Here is a 16,875-nt window from a genome sequence, read left to right as displayed (position 1 = left end):
GACGACCGGGAAACTTTCTTTGCTCTCTAAGGTGAATTTGAACACACAGGCAGAGTAAATATTTCCTCTCTTTATTTGTAGAAATGCTGAAAATTTTACAAAAAACGAAATCAAATGTTCAATAAGGCTAATACATATAGCAACTTTACATTCATTTTTTAAACATCTTCTCCCTAAACATTCAAATATAACAAATAAATTACAAAATAGTGGTGTGCTTTTGCATAGGCAAAGAAAATATACAAGACTAGGGAGGCAGACCATAAACCAAAGCAGATTTGATCAAACGCATTGTACAGTACACAAAACACATTCACGTTGAGGTTGGCACTGTCCCACCTACAGTAAGTCCAGTCTTACTTCAGCCGTCATTGACGACTAGTCCTTTTGCTTGAGCTCCATCATGGATAAGGACTTTCCCTGCTTCCTTGACACCCTGTATTTGTTGGCCAATATGATGGTGGCCACCAGGAGGACCAGGCCAATGGCCAACAGGACCCACTGTCCAGCTGCAGCAGCTGGGCCTTTCACGCTCATGCCCAGGAAGTCCACTGTAGCTGCTTTAGTTTCAGCTGGACCTGGACACACAGACGAGACACAGTGTAAGTCACGTTTAGGATTGATCATCACAAACTTGCACTAAATATGTGGAAAGCAGCCGATTCTACACAAGGGGGAGTTCAGTGATATTCAGAGCTAGTCCACAAATGCCTACTTAAAGCGGGATAGCCTGACGCAGCGATTTAAACATTGCAAAAGTACGATAGACATAATATAAAGATGGACGACACAACAGCTCCCGAAGAGTGAAGCCAAAGCTTCTCGATTGCCCTCTGGTGACTGTTGAAGTTTTAAACCTGTTTGCTAAATAATTCACAAGATGCAACTTTTCTTAGTTTTCATTCAACAGGTCTTAATCTTGAAACAGCTGCCTCTAGGGGGCTCATCGCCACAGTTGCTTACACTCAATAATCCTGACAAAACATATTTCTCAAATGTTTGAGTATCGTGTAAATGCCACCTAATACAAATTGAAGTCAGCAAAAGTCATCTGAAGGAAAGAAAAAACTCCTATTTAGATAAAGGAGATATTTTCAAATTTAATGGTCTACTTTCTCGATCTCTCCTGCAACAGCTGTGGTCTCCTTTGTGCATCTATTTCTTCCCAGCGCCCGTTCCTTAGAATCTCATTAATCTAATCTGTTAAACATCCTTTCAGCAGGATCTCATCAGTAAAACAAGAGGAGCCGCAGATTGATTTCACTGTATGATGCAGCAGAGGAGAAACACAAAATGAAGTCCTCTGTGAGCCTTTTCCTGGGAAGGAGTTCAAGAATCATTTGGCTAGCAGAATAGAGAACTTGCTTCACACAAACAACAAGTAGATAGACTTATGCATATGAGGTATTAAAGTGTGTGGAGGCCTTGAATGTGCTGGACATACTTGAAGGATTCCAGGCGTACTCGGGCCACCCGCGAATTTCGTTGTTCTTGTTGTTCTCTACCTCAAGCCAGTCAATAAGAGGTTTGAAATACTGCATGAGTGGCTGGGCACTCATTTTGGGCTGGCCGGTGATCATGGTCATTGCCTCGGGCCAGGGCTTACTGAAGCCCAGCTTCATCACGTCACTGCAAACAACAACAACACAAGTCAGGGAGCAGGTGGGGACGACAGGGATCAGTAGCAAGAGTGTGTTCTAGACATAATTACACACATGGTATGAAGAGCGTTTTCACTGCCTGCACAATTACAATCTTTCAGCTGTTTAACGTCAGTGTCACAATTATGTAATTTCTTTATAAAATAAGAAATAAAACATGCTTTACATTCTTCTCTTGGTCAGTTCTGGTATCAATGTATATTTCTTTAATGGTGATGAGTTTAGATTTGACTGTTCTGATGTCTTCCATGTTTCACTGTTTCCTTTATGGAAAAATGTCCAGTGGTTTCACTGCAGGGTGTTTGTGTGTGTACTAACCCGAGCAGCTTCCCAGCTTCTTGAGATTTATAGATATCGCAGTTATGGAGAAGCCCAGTTTGGTTGGCAGCGTTACACAGAGCCTGGTGGAACTGGAACTGGACGATGAAGCTCACAAAGTACCTGGTGGAAGTTCAGCAAAGTACTGTCACGACCGCGCGTCAATGCCGGCAGAACAAAGGAAAAACAAGCTAGAGCTGTGTCATCAATTGCTCGTAATGGCGATCGATTTTTTTTTGCGAGCCATGTGAGTAAGTGCACATTATGTTTTACGACATTTATATCTTATCACCGGCTGATTAGATTGAGTTGAAGCAGTTATCAGTCTATATGGACTCAATCTTCAGCCAGCGGGTTTGTTCTGTGAGGAGGATTTACCTGACGTAGGGCACATTGGCAGGGATGTGGAACTTTGCACCGGGGTCGAAGTCGTCCTCAGTGCGAGTTACAGGCGGACACAGCCCCTGGTATTTCATTCTGCAGCGCAAAGAAAAGGAAGAGTACAATATGGATTTTATTACCGTAAATTATTTAGGGTTGAATAACTCATTTAACGATAAACCACTCACTCGTTCATTTCCCTTCATCTAACAAACAATGAATATGGCAGTTGTTAAAGTGCTGGTGGACTTTACCTGAGGTTCCACCACTCCTTATTGTAGTCAGTGGATGGGATGCGTCCATCGAATACTTTCCATCTCCACTGGTCCATCAGGTAGCCAAAAGGCAGGAAAGCGATCTTGTCAAGTGCCATGCTCATCAGGAAGTTGATTTCACTCTCTGGGAGAAAGGAGAGAAACAGCTTAACCATGAGCTGAACACTGTGTTATAACGACACATTATTCTGCAGAACACCTAGTGGTCAGGGTCCCCCACCGTGGTTGCTCTCAACTTTGTCCAAGAGGCCGATGCTCTGCAGGTGTTTGGGCGTGGACACAGAGAGGGCCAGCACGTCGCCGATGGCCTCGTGGAATCCAGGGTTGGCCCCGTCGCGGAAGGACACGGGCCGGTCCTTGTACTGCAGGAAGTACTGGATGTGGCCCATCTCGTGGTGCACCGTGATCAGGTCATCCATGGTCACAACAGTGCACTGTTTGATCCTGGAGACACAGACAAGGCAATAATTACAGCAAAGAACCCAGAACTCCTACAATTTATGTACTGAAAATGATGTAACTCAATCTTGTAAATAACTTTGGGCTGCTTTACTTCACAGGATTTGGAAGTTTCCGTTCCGCCGGATGAATTTTGACTTTGAATTCTGCATCACTTTTAGAGATGTCTGTGATTTTCTCGCTCTCTGTCTCATCACTATAATTAGTTCTGCTGTACTCAGGTGTTACTTGTAAAAGAGATCTTAATCTAATTACTAGAAGTATTGTACATATATTTGATTTACAATGAATTAAAACCAATAAAAAAGGATTAACCTGAAGTCTTTTCGGTTGTAGAAGTCCCATGCCGACGCATGGCACACTACCTTACGTCCGTCAGACGGCTTCTCCAGCATGGACTTGTTCCAGAACTCTTGTGGCATTGGTATCAAACCAAGAGAGGTGAAAAAATTGTCTGATTCCTTAAACATTCTCTCGGCATCCCAGCCCTGAACAAGGAAAAGAAAGAACATCAACAATTAGAAAAAGAAACAGCGACACTGCATTTATTTAATGCAGTTCAAATCCTGTGTATATATCTACATTCTACATGAGCCTCCACTTTGAGTCTCATTTCTACTGAAACAAACTAATCCTACAGCTGCGATGTGAGTGGTGGGAGAAAGTGATTGAGTCCTTGGGTATTCATGTGTGCAGATGTGATCATTATGCAACAGCTGCTTCATGAGTCCATTCACCTGTGCCACCATGGCTGGTGTGGCGTCAACCTGCGTGGCATCTGGATAGGGGATAACCAAATCCATGATGCCAGACCACGTCTGTGCCCACATGTTACCTGAAAGGACAGAAAACAGAATTCATATTTCACATTTTTAAGTCTAAGAAGTTATGGGGCAAGTCATCTTCTGCTCTGACAGTGTTTACACAAGTGGGATTTGTGACTGTGAGTCATTCCAATCCCTAACTGTGAGGAACTGTCAAACACTATCTCATGCTTGATGCCTCTGAAAGCAAATTAAATCCCATCTAAACCCAAATACATCTACAGCCAATGACAGAATATCTATGGGAGTATGCTCCCACACGAATGGAGAGTTTTTGGCTGTAGTGTTAAAATCCTTTGGATTCCATAATGAAATACTGGCTTAAGTGACCTCAGCCTCAAATACTGACAGCCTGGTATAATCAAAACAAATTTTATTGGAATACATTCCAAAAAGCTGCTACTGCTCATTCAAAGAAATTTCAATTTTGTTACCTACCGAGCAAATGAGCAGGGATGGGTCCCTTCAGGTTGATGTGCTCTGCGCCGTACTTTTTGTACAAAGCCCTGCGGACATAGGCATGTACATTCAGATAGAGAGGCTCCAGCTCCTTCCACAGACTCTCCAGGTCCTCCTCAAAAGTCGGGGTTTCATACAGGGAGCGCCAGGAGGCCCCATTGTCAGCATGACCTGTGGAGAGCACCACGGATAGACACAAGGTTGGTCATGCAGGTGGTGCTGAGTTTTTAACATGTCTTCTGAGCAATACCGCTAATGAAGCAAAAATGGTGAGTCCTTCTTCTCGTTTATGTTCTCCTATTGGATTGATGCAGACCTTTGTAAGTCCAAAACTGGCCTTGCTAAGTCCATATTATGCCTTGCTAAGTCAGAAGATAGCCTTGCCTGAGTCCAAAACTAGCTTTGCCAATTCCAAGTTGCTGGTAGGCCGATTTTGTTATCACTGGATTTTGTTATCACTGGATTTTGTTAGCTGTTTCTCTAATTTTCCACTCTTTGTGCTAAGCTAAGCTATGCTAACCATCCGCTTGTAGTAGTTTCATATTGAGTATATGGACATGAAACCTGTTTCAATATTCTTACTTAAATCTCTATAAGAAGCCCACTGATGGAAGTGGTCAACAATGGCCCTTTAATTGCACCACTTTAAACTGACCACATTATCTTTGACTTCAGAGCAGATCCGCTTCTCCCTTCTCTCTGCTGATCTGATCTAAAGATGGCTTGGATATATTTTATATCAGGCTAAATAGATGAGGGAGAAGATGGATTTAAAAGGATCCACTTGAGGTCATGTACCATTGAGTGTGGCAGCTTCGTTGGCCAGTTCAACATATCTCTTGTAATCCTGACGAAGCACTTTTCCTGCAGAGTCTCTCCATCCCTTCCAGGCAAACAACAGTTCGTCATAATCCCTGGACTCTGCCATGATCTTCTGGAGATCTGAAACACAGCACATTCCTTTATTACAGCAACGGTACTGTACCGTGTGGCAGAGGATAATGTCTTTAACATTGTGTTTTGAGGTTTTCTTTTTAAATACTTTGCATATCCCTGCAAAGTGATAATTACGGCACCTTCTATCGGTATTATATTATTTTAAGGTAGCTAAATGTAATAATGTACAATTATCAAACAATACTTTACAATAAAGTACTGCTAGGCTCTGCTTCCTTATTAACTTAATGTATTTCACTTAAAAATATAGGCATAGTCTTACCTGGATCCAATGGGTGGCAAGTCCCATCATCCCTGCAGACCTTAGCCAAACTGTACTTGGTCTCCATGTTGGATAGGAGAGTGTTGTACTGTCAAAATAAAAGTGTCCGGCCAAAATTAGATCACACAAAAATCATCAGCAATCACATTTCTGCAGGTGCTCTCTATAGTGGCTCAAATATAAGGCCGAGGATATGAGTGTGCAAGAGAAAGCGTGAAAATGTGAAAAACAGCTACGCACGCACACACACGCACGCACGCGCGCGCGCACACACACACACACACACACACACACACACACACACACACACACACACACACACACACACACACACACACACACACACAGTAGAAAAACAGGTCTCAACTGTGTCCACAGTATAATTAAATTGTTCACATTGACTCATTTGTGTTTAGTTTATTTAACGGAGTAACTTCACATGAACATTTTACTAATCTCCCCAGCTCAAGTTAGGCAAGCATTAGCCACTTGATAACCTTGGAGCTTTCATCAAAATGTAATTCTGAAAAATGTACGTAATAGCCTTAATGACGCTGCACAGCCCACTGGCTAATGTTAGACTAATTTAACTGGCGTAAAAAGGCGTAAAAAGGCTTTTCTTTTTTAAACTTTGTGATTTCATTAGAGGCATTATTTAGGCAGCATCAGTATAAGTACTTCAGTTGGCAGCAGATGAGGGACATTAGATATAAAAAGCTAATTTGTGTATTCTGTGCTACAATAGCTGCAATTTTTCTTGTTTGCTGGCTAACAAATGATGTCTACCACCGAAAATATCTGAATAAGATAACATATAAAAGTTATCACTTTTATATGTTGTCTGCGTTCCTGTTGCATCCACCTGGTTGATTATTTGTTGTGGGAAGCAATTGCAAAAAAAAATTGCCCTCTGTGATGCGCAACTACTCGCGTCCCCAAGTTTTTGATAAAAATATGTTAAATGAAAACCATTTCCTCCACACCTCTTCCAGCTTTGCCGGGGAAAGTGCGGCACGTTCGATGTCGCTGAGTTTTTTGATGATGCGTTTGACCGAGCCGTCCTGGAAGTCCGTGGTGTCGTACTGACGGGCCCTCTCTCCATACTTCAGGGTGTGGGCTGCCATCTCCAGGCTTTTTTCAAGCTAGAGAGGAATAATGAAAACTCTTTAATCTTCCTGTTCAAACATTATGTGCCAAATGGAAGCAGTGTGATTAAATGGAAGGATGCACTGGTTCAAAGATGAACAAAGAGGTGCATAGGTTAAAGGTCAAAAGTGAAATAGAGTTATGCATACATGCATTGATTAGTGACTCACTGACTCAATCAATGATTGATTCATTGACACATTGTTTTGATTAAGCAATCATTTTATTGATTGATTCAATGTTCAGGTAATCATAGTGGCGTCGGTCAGAGGGTCTCACCATCGTTTCCTTATTGGCTTCATTGATGTCGGTGTTGTACTTCCAGGAGGCCTCGGTGTAGGCGTTCCACACTCCCTCGGCTGTGCTGTTGTACTCGTCCAGAAGCGTTGTTGCGTCGAGCTCGTCTGTATTCTTGCCTGGGTAAACAAAGAGAGGGAAAGATCAGCTCAAATGCAGGAGGCGCGCTGTAAATCAAGATATTTGTAATTAAAGGCCGGAAAACGCCGTCACATTTTAACGAAATTATGATGTTTGGATTATAGTTATAATGTGGGGTTTTCATATTTTTATGAGTTTGCGTCAAATGTAGTAGACAACTGTTGTGTGTGTGAAATAATCTTTGATTCAGACTGAGAAATCTGACTCAGGAAGAAGAAACAGATGCATCGAATTTCCTTGTTATTTGTTACTTTCTTCTACTTATCAGCCTGTTAGTTTACCAGTAATTTTGATTGTTACTATTGGATGTGCTGACAGTCCGGTCTTACCGATATCCTCAGGGTAGCCCTCAGGGACGGGTGGAACCCAGTCGAAGTCAGACCATCCCAATTCCTCTTTTACATTTTGCTTTTCGAGCCACTTAACAATGGGGTCAAAGTATTCCATCAGTGAGCTAGCATCCATCATGTTGGTGCCTATTGCCTCCTGGAGCACATCAGGCCAAGGCTTGGAAGAGCCAGATTGGAGAACTTTCCTGGTGGAGGTAAACAGAAATTATTCATCTTTACTGATCCCATTTAGCATTATGGTTGTTTGTGAACAAGTGAATAAATCACGCACTTCAAGATGGCGCCTGCTTCTTTGGACTGGTAGATGTCACATGTGTGCAGGGGACCAGTGTGATTGGCTGCATCGCATAGTTTTTGATGAAACTGGAACTGCAGGATGAAGCTGACAAAATACCTACAGGGGGAAAAGATTGTCATCTCTTCAGTGCACCACATTCACTATATTCCTCCTCTTTAAACATTTCAGACTATTCTCTTAAAAGTACACAAGGAAAAATATTACTAAATACTTAATAATACTACACCAAAATAACGATAATAAATAATATGATCTGTTTTTTACCTTTCTTACTGACTTTTGGCATAGCCTTATAAATAATATTTATTTCCTTTTATAATATAATATAATATTAAAATATGTCTGCTAGCTGTAGCCTGAAGTATCTGTCTTATTATGTACAGTAAAGTTGCTAAGCCAAGTATAAGGCTAAGAAGGAATTCAAATGAGTCATCTACTTATAAAAATAGACAGATATTTTTTCATATTTTCATTATATTTCTAGAAATACTAAAATCTTTCAAAAGGCCGGATACTTTAACACCATAAGAGTGTCTTTCTGTGTTTAACTAAATGTGCGTTTGACTAACTGTCTTTTGACACTGTTTAAGAAAAAGGGCTCAGATACTTTTCTAACAAGGCCCCCCTGCCTCTGCAATAAGCTTCCTGCTATTGTGGGGTTGTTGAGTTGTTTCAAACCACAACCAAATGACAGGATTTCACACACAGGTCATTAATCCTCGGCTCGCCAGCCATTCTTTTCTGCCAATTTTTTGTTCACACAATTATCTTTATCCCTGCTGTTACACTGCGGTGTGGGTAAACAATGATGCTACCTGATGTACGGTGTGTTCCCAGGGATGTGGAATTTTGCCCCAGGATCAAAGTGTTCCGCGTTACGTCTGATGGGTGGACAGATGCCTTGATATTTGGTCCTTTCAAGAAAATAAGAAATAGGAAACAGATGAGACGAGACAGAGCACTCTGGCATGCGGTTACATAAGTCCTGGGAAATTACTCAACCTTTAATTATTGTTGTTAAGTATCAGCTGGGTATGTGTGCTCTCTTTCCTGCAACCCATCACTTCACAGACACACGAATACACCACAGTTTGCATGCTGGTAGTGAATTTGCTGCTCCTACTGAGCAGCAAATTCACTCGAAAAGCTGTAAAGCGTTCTGTTTGTTATCTTTCAAAATTGCAGCCAGCCCTGATTCACTCTCTCTGCTTTCATAGCTGGTTGGTTTTGGTCACAGCAGTCTGTTTTCACCAATAAAATGCACTGCAAACTACCTGCTCAGCACCAAAAAGCAGTTTACCAAGCAAACAAAGATTTGCATTTATAAGATAGAGCTCCATTCCCTCAGGAGAGGGTGGAGACCAAAAACAGAGCAAACAGAGAGGGAAAATCAGACTTAAATTCATCCGGTGGACATAAGCATAACCCCAAATGAAGCATGTATTGATCCTCTCATCTAAAATGTTGCAAGAAAGCATATCAGTTTCCCCTAAAATTGGTGAAATATTTTGTCAGTATATTCCTCCTACCTGAGGTACCACCAATCAGAGTTGTACCCATCCGGGGGAGTGCTTCCACTGAACACGCCCCACCTCCACTGGTCGATGAGGTAGCCAAAGGGAAGGAAGGCAATCTTCTCCAGAGCCATCTTCAACAGGTAGTTGATATCACTTTCTGCCGAGAAACAAAACAATGCAGCATGAAAAAGAGACAGTGTTTGAGCGGCTTTGGCTTTATATAATTTCATATTTTTTTTTTCTGTTTAAGTCTCTTTACCAGGGTCGGAGGCATCAGTTTTCAGCAGGCCAATGGTTTTAAGATGTTTGGGTGTGGACACTGACAAAGACAGTACGTCCCCAATAGCCTCGTGGAAACCAGGATTGGCTCCGCGACGGTAGCCCACAGGCAGGTCCTTGTACTGCAGGTAATACTGGACGTGCCCCATCTCATGGTGAACAGTGAAGAGCTGCTCCATCGTCACTGTGGTGCACTGCTTGATCCTATGTCGAATGAAGAATCAAAATAAGAGACTAAAAGGGGCAACGGGTCTGAGCGCTATACACTGTGGAGGTGAGGATCTTTGTGTTGAGTAATAAAAGTAAATCTTTAAGCTGTACACTGCATGAAGTGTATGACACAGTAAATAATTAACTTGATGCTAAATTGTACCTGAAGTCTTTGCGGTTGTAAAAGTCCCAAGCAGATGCATGGCACACTACCTCTCGACCCTCAGGCTTCTCCAGCATGGATTCATCCCAGAATTCCTGAGGCATCGGCTCCAAACCCAGAGAAGTGAAGAACTCCTCGGCCACACGAAACATGTGCGTGGCGTTGTAGCCCTGTGAAGAGGAAACAGTTACACACTCTACCTCAGAGCAATGTGACAAAACTACAATTGCCTACAAAGAGAAACCAGTGGGATTCCAGATATCCCTGATTTGTGGTATACCATTTTTGAGGTCAAGAACAAATAAATGAATTTTCCTATATTCCGTCACAGTGGGAGAAAGTCTTTCCAACACACTTACTTGTCTGACCATCTCATCAGTCACATCAATATTGGGTTTGTCAGGAAACGGGATCATCATACCATAGATATTGTTCCAGGTCTGGGCCCACATATTTCCTGAGGGTGAGGAAGAAAAAACACTCTGTGAAAACATACTGTGACAGGATTCAGAGTCGATAAGCAGATATAGAATCGGAATCATATATGATATAATTTTATCAAACCCCATTCCTAATTACTTCATAGGCTAATTTATTATTTATCCTGTTGCAGCTAAGAATGGAGAATAAGGAAATGGACAGAAATAATGTTCAGATTAAGGAAAACATTTTAACTATCTTGCATGTGACAATTTTATTAATAAAACACATTTATCGTATTTTTATGGCATTTACGCTTTATTAAGAAAATTTAAACTAAACTCTAAATTCAAATGAATACTGTTAAACGCTATAGAATAACCTTTTTAACAACCAATCTGATACAGAGAAGGTGATCTATATCTAAATCTACCCCCAATCCCACCTATCAGAGTTAGCAACATAGGATGTGCTGTACCTAGCAGGTGGGCAGGGATGGGTCCTTTAAGGTTGATGTACTTGGGTCCGTACTGGTTGTAGAGCTGGCGACGCACAAAGGCGTGCAGGTTCTGGTAGAGGGGCTCAATGGTCCTGTAGAGTTTCTCTAAATCCTGTTCAAAGTTTTCAGTCTCGTACCATGAACGCCAGTCCGCTCCAGTGTCGGCAAACCCTAAACAGGACAAAATGTTTGTGTTCTTTTAGTTTTTTTTTTTTTTATACTTTCAACAAGCAAAGATGAAGGGGGAGTGCCTACCATCAGCTTGAGCGGCTTTGTTGCTGAGCCCTACAAACGTGGGGTAGAGCTTCTTGAGAGGTACGCCTGATGCGTTGTGCCAGCCCTCCCACGCGTACAGCAGTTTCTTGTAGCTTCTGGAGTTGGCCATGATATCCGTGAGATCTGCAAATGGATTTAAAAAAATGTGACACACCCTCAGTCATTGGGAGAATGGCCATTTTCCAGATTTTCCCTAAAACAATTAAGATGCATCCGTGTTTAGATGACTTCGTGCTCCACGCTCTATCAGCAGGAAAAGGCCAGAATGGACACACGTCTATCCAAGAGATTAGCTCTGACTTATGACAACTCCATGATACTCCGAGTGTAAAACAACATTTGACTTTAAAGTGCCAGGAATAGGAACAAGGTGAAGCTGAGGAGCACTTGAGATAGTTGGAATGGTGGAAACGGCGATAGCTGACAGTCTGTTTGTTATTTCAGTGAGAGGGTGCGCCTGACACTTTGAGTAACCCTGCTCCAGTGTGTTTCTAGGATTAAACCAACCATTATCATGGGCACTGCACCTTGATGAGGTTATTTGTGTTTCCAACCTTTTCTTTTACCACTTTTTGCTCCACTCGTCGTGTTGTGTGTGTGTGTTGGCGAGTTTTTCTCACAATTATTTCTGGGAGCTGTTCCCGACAAAGCAGATGGCCATTGTTCACGATGCATGTCTGAAAGTCTTAAAAGCCGCTGATGTTGTTTCTGCCGCGTCTTACTCATGGGCACATCCATACCACTTCCTCTGGAGACCTCTCTGAAGTGATTTTGCCCATCCTGTTACTTTTCCAAGAGCCGATTAACATCTCAACCACTTACATCTGTTTTTATTCCTATAGACTTCCCCCTCTACGCTACTTGAAAACATATTCCTCTAACGCTGCTGTGTTCACATATTGACGTCTGTATTGTAAGATGTGTGCATGTTCAGCCTCAGGCCCGGTAATTATTGTTCTGCGCCTACTCACGAGGTTCCAGGCTCCAGCTTATGTTTGGGTCCACATGCACCTTGGCTGTTGAGTAAATATTGTCCATGTTACTGAGAATGGTGTTGTACTGCGGACAAGAAAAAGAGACGTGAGGAGATTCTTTCATTTTCAAAATATCTCAAAGCAAATTTTCCTGCCAGATGATATAAAAACAAACCTCCTTTCGTTGTTCCACTGGCAGATTGGCAACGCCCAGTAGCATGATATTTGCCATCAGTTTCCTGTCTGTTGGAAGGAGCGAGCTGAGGACCTCGGCAGTGAAGACCACCTTGGCCTTCTTGCCCCAGGCTTCGGCGAACGCCTGCTCATCAAGTGATGCATTTACCTAATGGGGAGAGGAGAAGGAAGTGAATGACAGTGATGCGTTGGATCTCTCCAATTCTGCCAAGAAGTGTCAGCAAATATATATTTAATATTTAACATAAGTCTTCAAGTCTGTTTGTACAAGCAAATGTGGGCCACAGTGACAAGACTGTGTGGTTTTCCTGTATCATCAACGCCATTTTTGCAACGTTTGACGTGAGTATGCCCATATCAGACATGTTGACAAGCATTGGATGGATGACCATGAAACTTTGTACAGATTTTCACGCTCCTCAGAGTATGACCTCTGATTATGGTGGTGACCCCCAGATGTTTTGTCCAGTTCTATTATTCAGGTTTTTACTGAATTTTCCCGACAACCATTCAATTAAGTGCTATTCAATTTGGGAGGGTGATTCATGGTGCTCAGAGGATGAATCCGAATGACTTTAGTTATCCTCTGACTTTCCCTCCAGTGCTCGGGGTTTCACCTACTCAAATTGACTATTTAAACTGACTGGCACAAATTTCATGGATCGCTTTTGGTTATTCCCGGACTTAACGATGCCACCGGCAGCTTGACACTTGACATGTCTCAACAAATGCAGGATGGATGACAATGCAAAAAGATACAGACGTGCAGACTCTTGTTGAACTTTGGTGAAGCTTAGACTCTTTCTCATAACATCATTTGTCGTTTTTCTAGTTTGCTGTTCTTAGCAGTGAACTACGTTGCCTCATAGAGCCTCACAGTCTCAGTCTTGGTATTCAACTCTGTCAACATGTCTTCATTTGTGTTCCTAAATAGCTGTTCCAACACATCGTTCCTCTGGGATCTATAAGGAACAAGGACATTGCAGCAAAACAAGCCTGTGTAAAGGAAATTATTTGGACAAAAAGCCTTTGTCGCTCAAGTGGGAGTTTTTCTTTATGGCAATCTGGAAGGTCACAAATGACATATGAACGTTTTCAGTGTATAATGTCAGTGCTGGATGGAGTCAAGGCTGCTATGGGATGCTGCATAGATGGTATGTTCTGAACATTGCAATGATGAACTGCTGCTTCATTGTCACAGCACAACATGACGCACATGCTGTTTTATTTCCCAGAAGGAGAACAAATATTGCAATTCTGTACGATGAGTCTTATCAAGCCGACACTGAAATAACAGGCTTTAGGAGGGGAAACTGCTGACAGTGAGTTGAGGTATTAACTCTGACCTTTGTGCGCTTCCTCTCAATCTCTGTCTTTTTCATAATCGTTTTTTCCAGCCTTCCGACAACTGCCTGTCCACTCAGATAATCCTGTTCTCTGCAAATAATAAAGATAAGGCCGAAACGCCTTTTTCCTCAGCTTTTCACTCAAGGTCTTTCTGTTACACAAGCAGCAAGTTGTGTTGTATAAATGTTACACTGTCTTGCCAATTAACAATTCTTCTTTCTCGTTCACTCTTTTAAAACATAGCCTGTGTGTGCAGCTGGTCTTTCCAGTTAAATACACTAAAGTTAGTATTTAATAGTTTGGGTGAAATGTATAGAGTTTTTGAATTTTAAACCTTTCTCCCGAACTCACCTCAGAATAAAAGCTCTGAAACTTCATATTCCAGTCACATAAAGAAACTGGCGATACGCAGTGAAGTTAATGACTGAGCCTCAGGTCTGATTGTGACACTAGGAGGCGGCTGGTATTTTATTCTGGGGTTCAAAGGATGTCAGTCGCTGATTTCTAGTTTCATATTCAGCATGATCAGAAGCCTGTGAACTGATCCGTATTCAGTTTGATCCTCTACCTTTTTCAGCATAAGCACCAACCTTGTAAGGACCAGTTAACCTCATGGGGATCCAAGCCGGTCCTAATGAAGCAAAACTTTTTTTCTGAGCTCCTGGTTCAGGTGAGGATGTGAAATGTGGTTAGGTTAAGGTCAGAGGTTAGAGGTTAGACATTGTTAGGGATAAGGTTTTGGTGAAGCTGTCCAAAATGAACCGAACTCAATGCAAACCTGTGTGTTGTTTCATGTTTACTTTGTGCGTGTGGGCGGAGTATAATATTAAAATAATTGCTATGCTACTCCGGTTTATTTGAATCATTTCTATGTGATGGATTTTAAGTGAAACGTCAATGTTTGAAATTGTGTCTCTGGAGCTGAATGGCCACGCCCTCCCTAACACCACCAACACCGCCAACCCTCCTCCCCGGCTACTGGTTCAGTTGGGCTCACTGCTCTTAACTCAATTTGACCCCATCTTTGAAAAGACAAGGAAAAGAGAAACAACTCGCTCATGCATGGCGACTACGAGCCTCCTCATCTTTCTCTCCTCGTCCCGGATGCACGCTGGAGAGCAGAACACATTCTGCAGCCTGACCCTGTCGACACTGGTGTGGTTACATCTGTTCAGTCCATTAGCTGACCAGATCCCAGCGTAGTGATGTCCTGCTGTGACAGCTGTCCAAGCACATAAGAGGGAGGAATGTGTGTGGACTGAGTGCACTTGTTCTGTCCACACATATCCCTGTGTGGACCGCGGTTTTATTGATTGCTGCTTGGAACTACTTTTATCCTGCTTCATGCCGGTATCTGCTCTCCCTATCCCTTTTTTTTACTGCTCAGCCACATGGTGAGTTGAGGCCGAAATTTGCATTTAATCTAAGTTGCACTTTGAAATTCCTGCAACACAGAGGTGTTTTATCAATTGCAGTTTGTGTCACATTGGACCACAGAGACTCTTACTGCAGGAGAAGCTGTATTACGTAGAAAATATCAACAGACCTTTAAACTACTAAATAAACATAATAGCACACAAGCCCCCCAGGGAAATGTATTCAAAGCTTGAAGACGATCGCGCAACAGGTGTTCAAATCAGTTTTCTATTTTCTCTGACACACAAGCTGAGTTGGCCGCATTGGGAGGAAGCTGAGCATGTAAATCTGGAGAGACATGAATAGGAGTGATCTCCAAATCAGGCAGGGCTAAGCTCCACAGAGACCCTCGACCACGCATGCATTTGTGGTGACGAGGTACCAGCGCGGCCAAGAACTGATCTAAATGGGCCCAATTATTGTCAGCATGAGAGGAAGGTTCAGCTGAGGCGTCACCCTCTAACTTCAATACTCTAGGAGAGGTCCTACCTGAAGCATGGAGTTGAGGTCTGTAATGTCGGTGTTGTAGTTCCAGCTGGCGGAGACGCTGAGGAATAACACCTCCTCGGAAGTGGCGTTGTAGTTATCGAGGAACCTCAAAGCATCCTCCTTGGTGTTTGCATATCCCCCTGGCAGCCAGTGCTCTGGCAGAGCCACACAGAGTCCAATGGCTGGCAGCAGCAGCAGCACAGACCATAGAAACCTGTCCATACCAGTGCCCATGGCTGGCAGCCACCAAAGAAAGAAAACTTAATGTGGAGGACTTAGGGCTAAAATACACTTGCTTTAATGAAGTGAGAGCACGCAGCCTTTGCCCTGGAGCGGTTATATCATCTACTATTTTCACTGCTCCCTGATCTGCCTCCCAGCCTGGGTGCTGGTGAAATGCACAGAAGCCAAAGCAAGCTTCTTTTTAAGTGCCAGTTTAACCCAGCCCACACTTTACTGCAGCCGTCCCTCTCACCACTATACAGCACTGGACATATTCATCCCCTCCTCCTCCCGTCCACCAGCCTGCCAGGATTGAGATTGCGCCATTATCCTTGATCAGATCTAGGTTGCTGTTGAAGATGAGAGATAAGATATGACACTGCAGCTCAGTCCGCCTGTCTGCCTGCCTGTAGAGTGGAGGCTCCACTGTAACCAGTTCTGTGGGTGAGTGTCTGGGGAGGGACTCCACGTACTTTGCTCTCAGTTCCCTCCTTCAGCTTGGAGACAACAGAGGGAGGGGGGAGTTATAAAGAGAGGGGGGAATTAAAGAGAGAAGGGACATGGGGAATCAAATGGGAAGGGTTGACAGGACTGAAGACTGGGGGCTGAAAAGGCTGCAAGAGATTAGCAGGAAAAGTGAGATGGAAGCACAAAACGGTGAAAGGGTGTTCGATGGCTTTTTATGCAGAATCCCGGTTTTATGCAGCACAGCCACGTCGCCCTAATCAGAGGAAAGAAAATGATTCCAACGCAGCAAACAATGGCAAAATCAAACTGTGCATTTTCTTGGGCACTTTTCTAACTCTTGCAAGAATCCTGTGAGTCTAACCTCTGTGGGGAAAAAAACGAGAGAGATGACGAATGAGGAGATATAGCGCTGTTAAACAGTGGAAGCTGTCTCGACTCGTCTGTGTTGTTCCTACTTGTTGCTGTTTGACTTTGAGGAGTATTAATTAAAGTAAAGGGATGGGGGGGGGTGAATTGCAGATTTAATAGGAAAAGCTATATCCTGTACTATACATGGTATATATACAAAGCAA

The 16,875-nt window shown here is 42.9% G+C and overlaps 1 protein-coding gene across 1 annotated transcript; it reads right to left on the bottom strand.

The window, feature by feature from the left end:
• Positions 1-55: 55 nt before the first annotated feature.
• On the bottom strand, positions 56-16,288 carry ace (angiotensin I converting enzyme (peptidyl-dipeptidase A) 1). Its single transcript, XM_053414204.1, has 25 exons — positions 15,614-16,288; positions 12,342-12,509; positions 12,164-12,251; positions 11,172-11,315; positions 10,896-11,087; positions 10,357-10,454; positions 9,998-10,167; positions 9,605-9,828; positions 9,358-9,502; positions 8,644-8,742; positions 7,802-7,924; positions 7,510-7,715; positions 7,022-7,158; positions 6,580-6,738; positions 5,597-5,684; positions 5,176-5,319; positions 4,357-4,548; positions 3,832-3,929; positions 3,410-3,582; positions 2,856-3,079; positions 2,615-2,759; positions 2,358-2,456; positions 1,980-2,102; positions 1,445-1,629; positions 56-578 (listed from the first exon to the last, which is right to left on the bottom strand). The coding sequence occupies exons 1-25, from the start codon at positions 15,845-15,847 to the stop codon at positions 379-381; spliced, it is 3,858 nt and encodes a 1,285-aa protein (XP_053270179.1). The 5' UTR covers positions 15,848-16,288; the 3' UTR covers positions 56-378.
• Between the last annotated feature and the right edge of the window lie 587 nt (positions 16,289-16,875).

Source organism: Pleuronectes platessa, chromosome 21 (assembly GCF_947347685.1).
Source record: "Pleuronectes platessa chromosome 21, fPlePla1.1, whole genome shotgun sequence".
NCBI classification, from domain to species: Eukaryota; Metazoa; Chordata; class Actinopteri; order Pleuronectiformes; family Pleuronectidae; genus Pleuronectes; species Pleuronectes platessa.
This window is presented reverse-complemented; position numbering and strand designations above follow the sequence as displayed.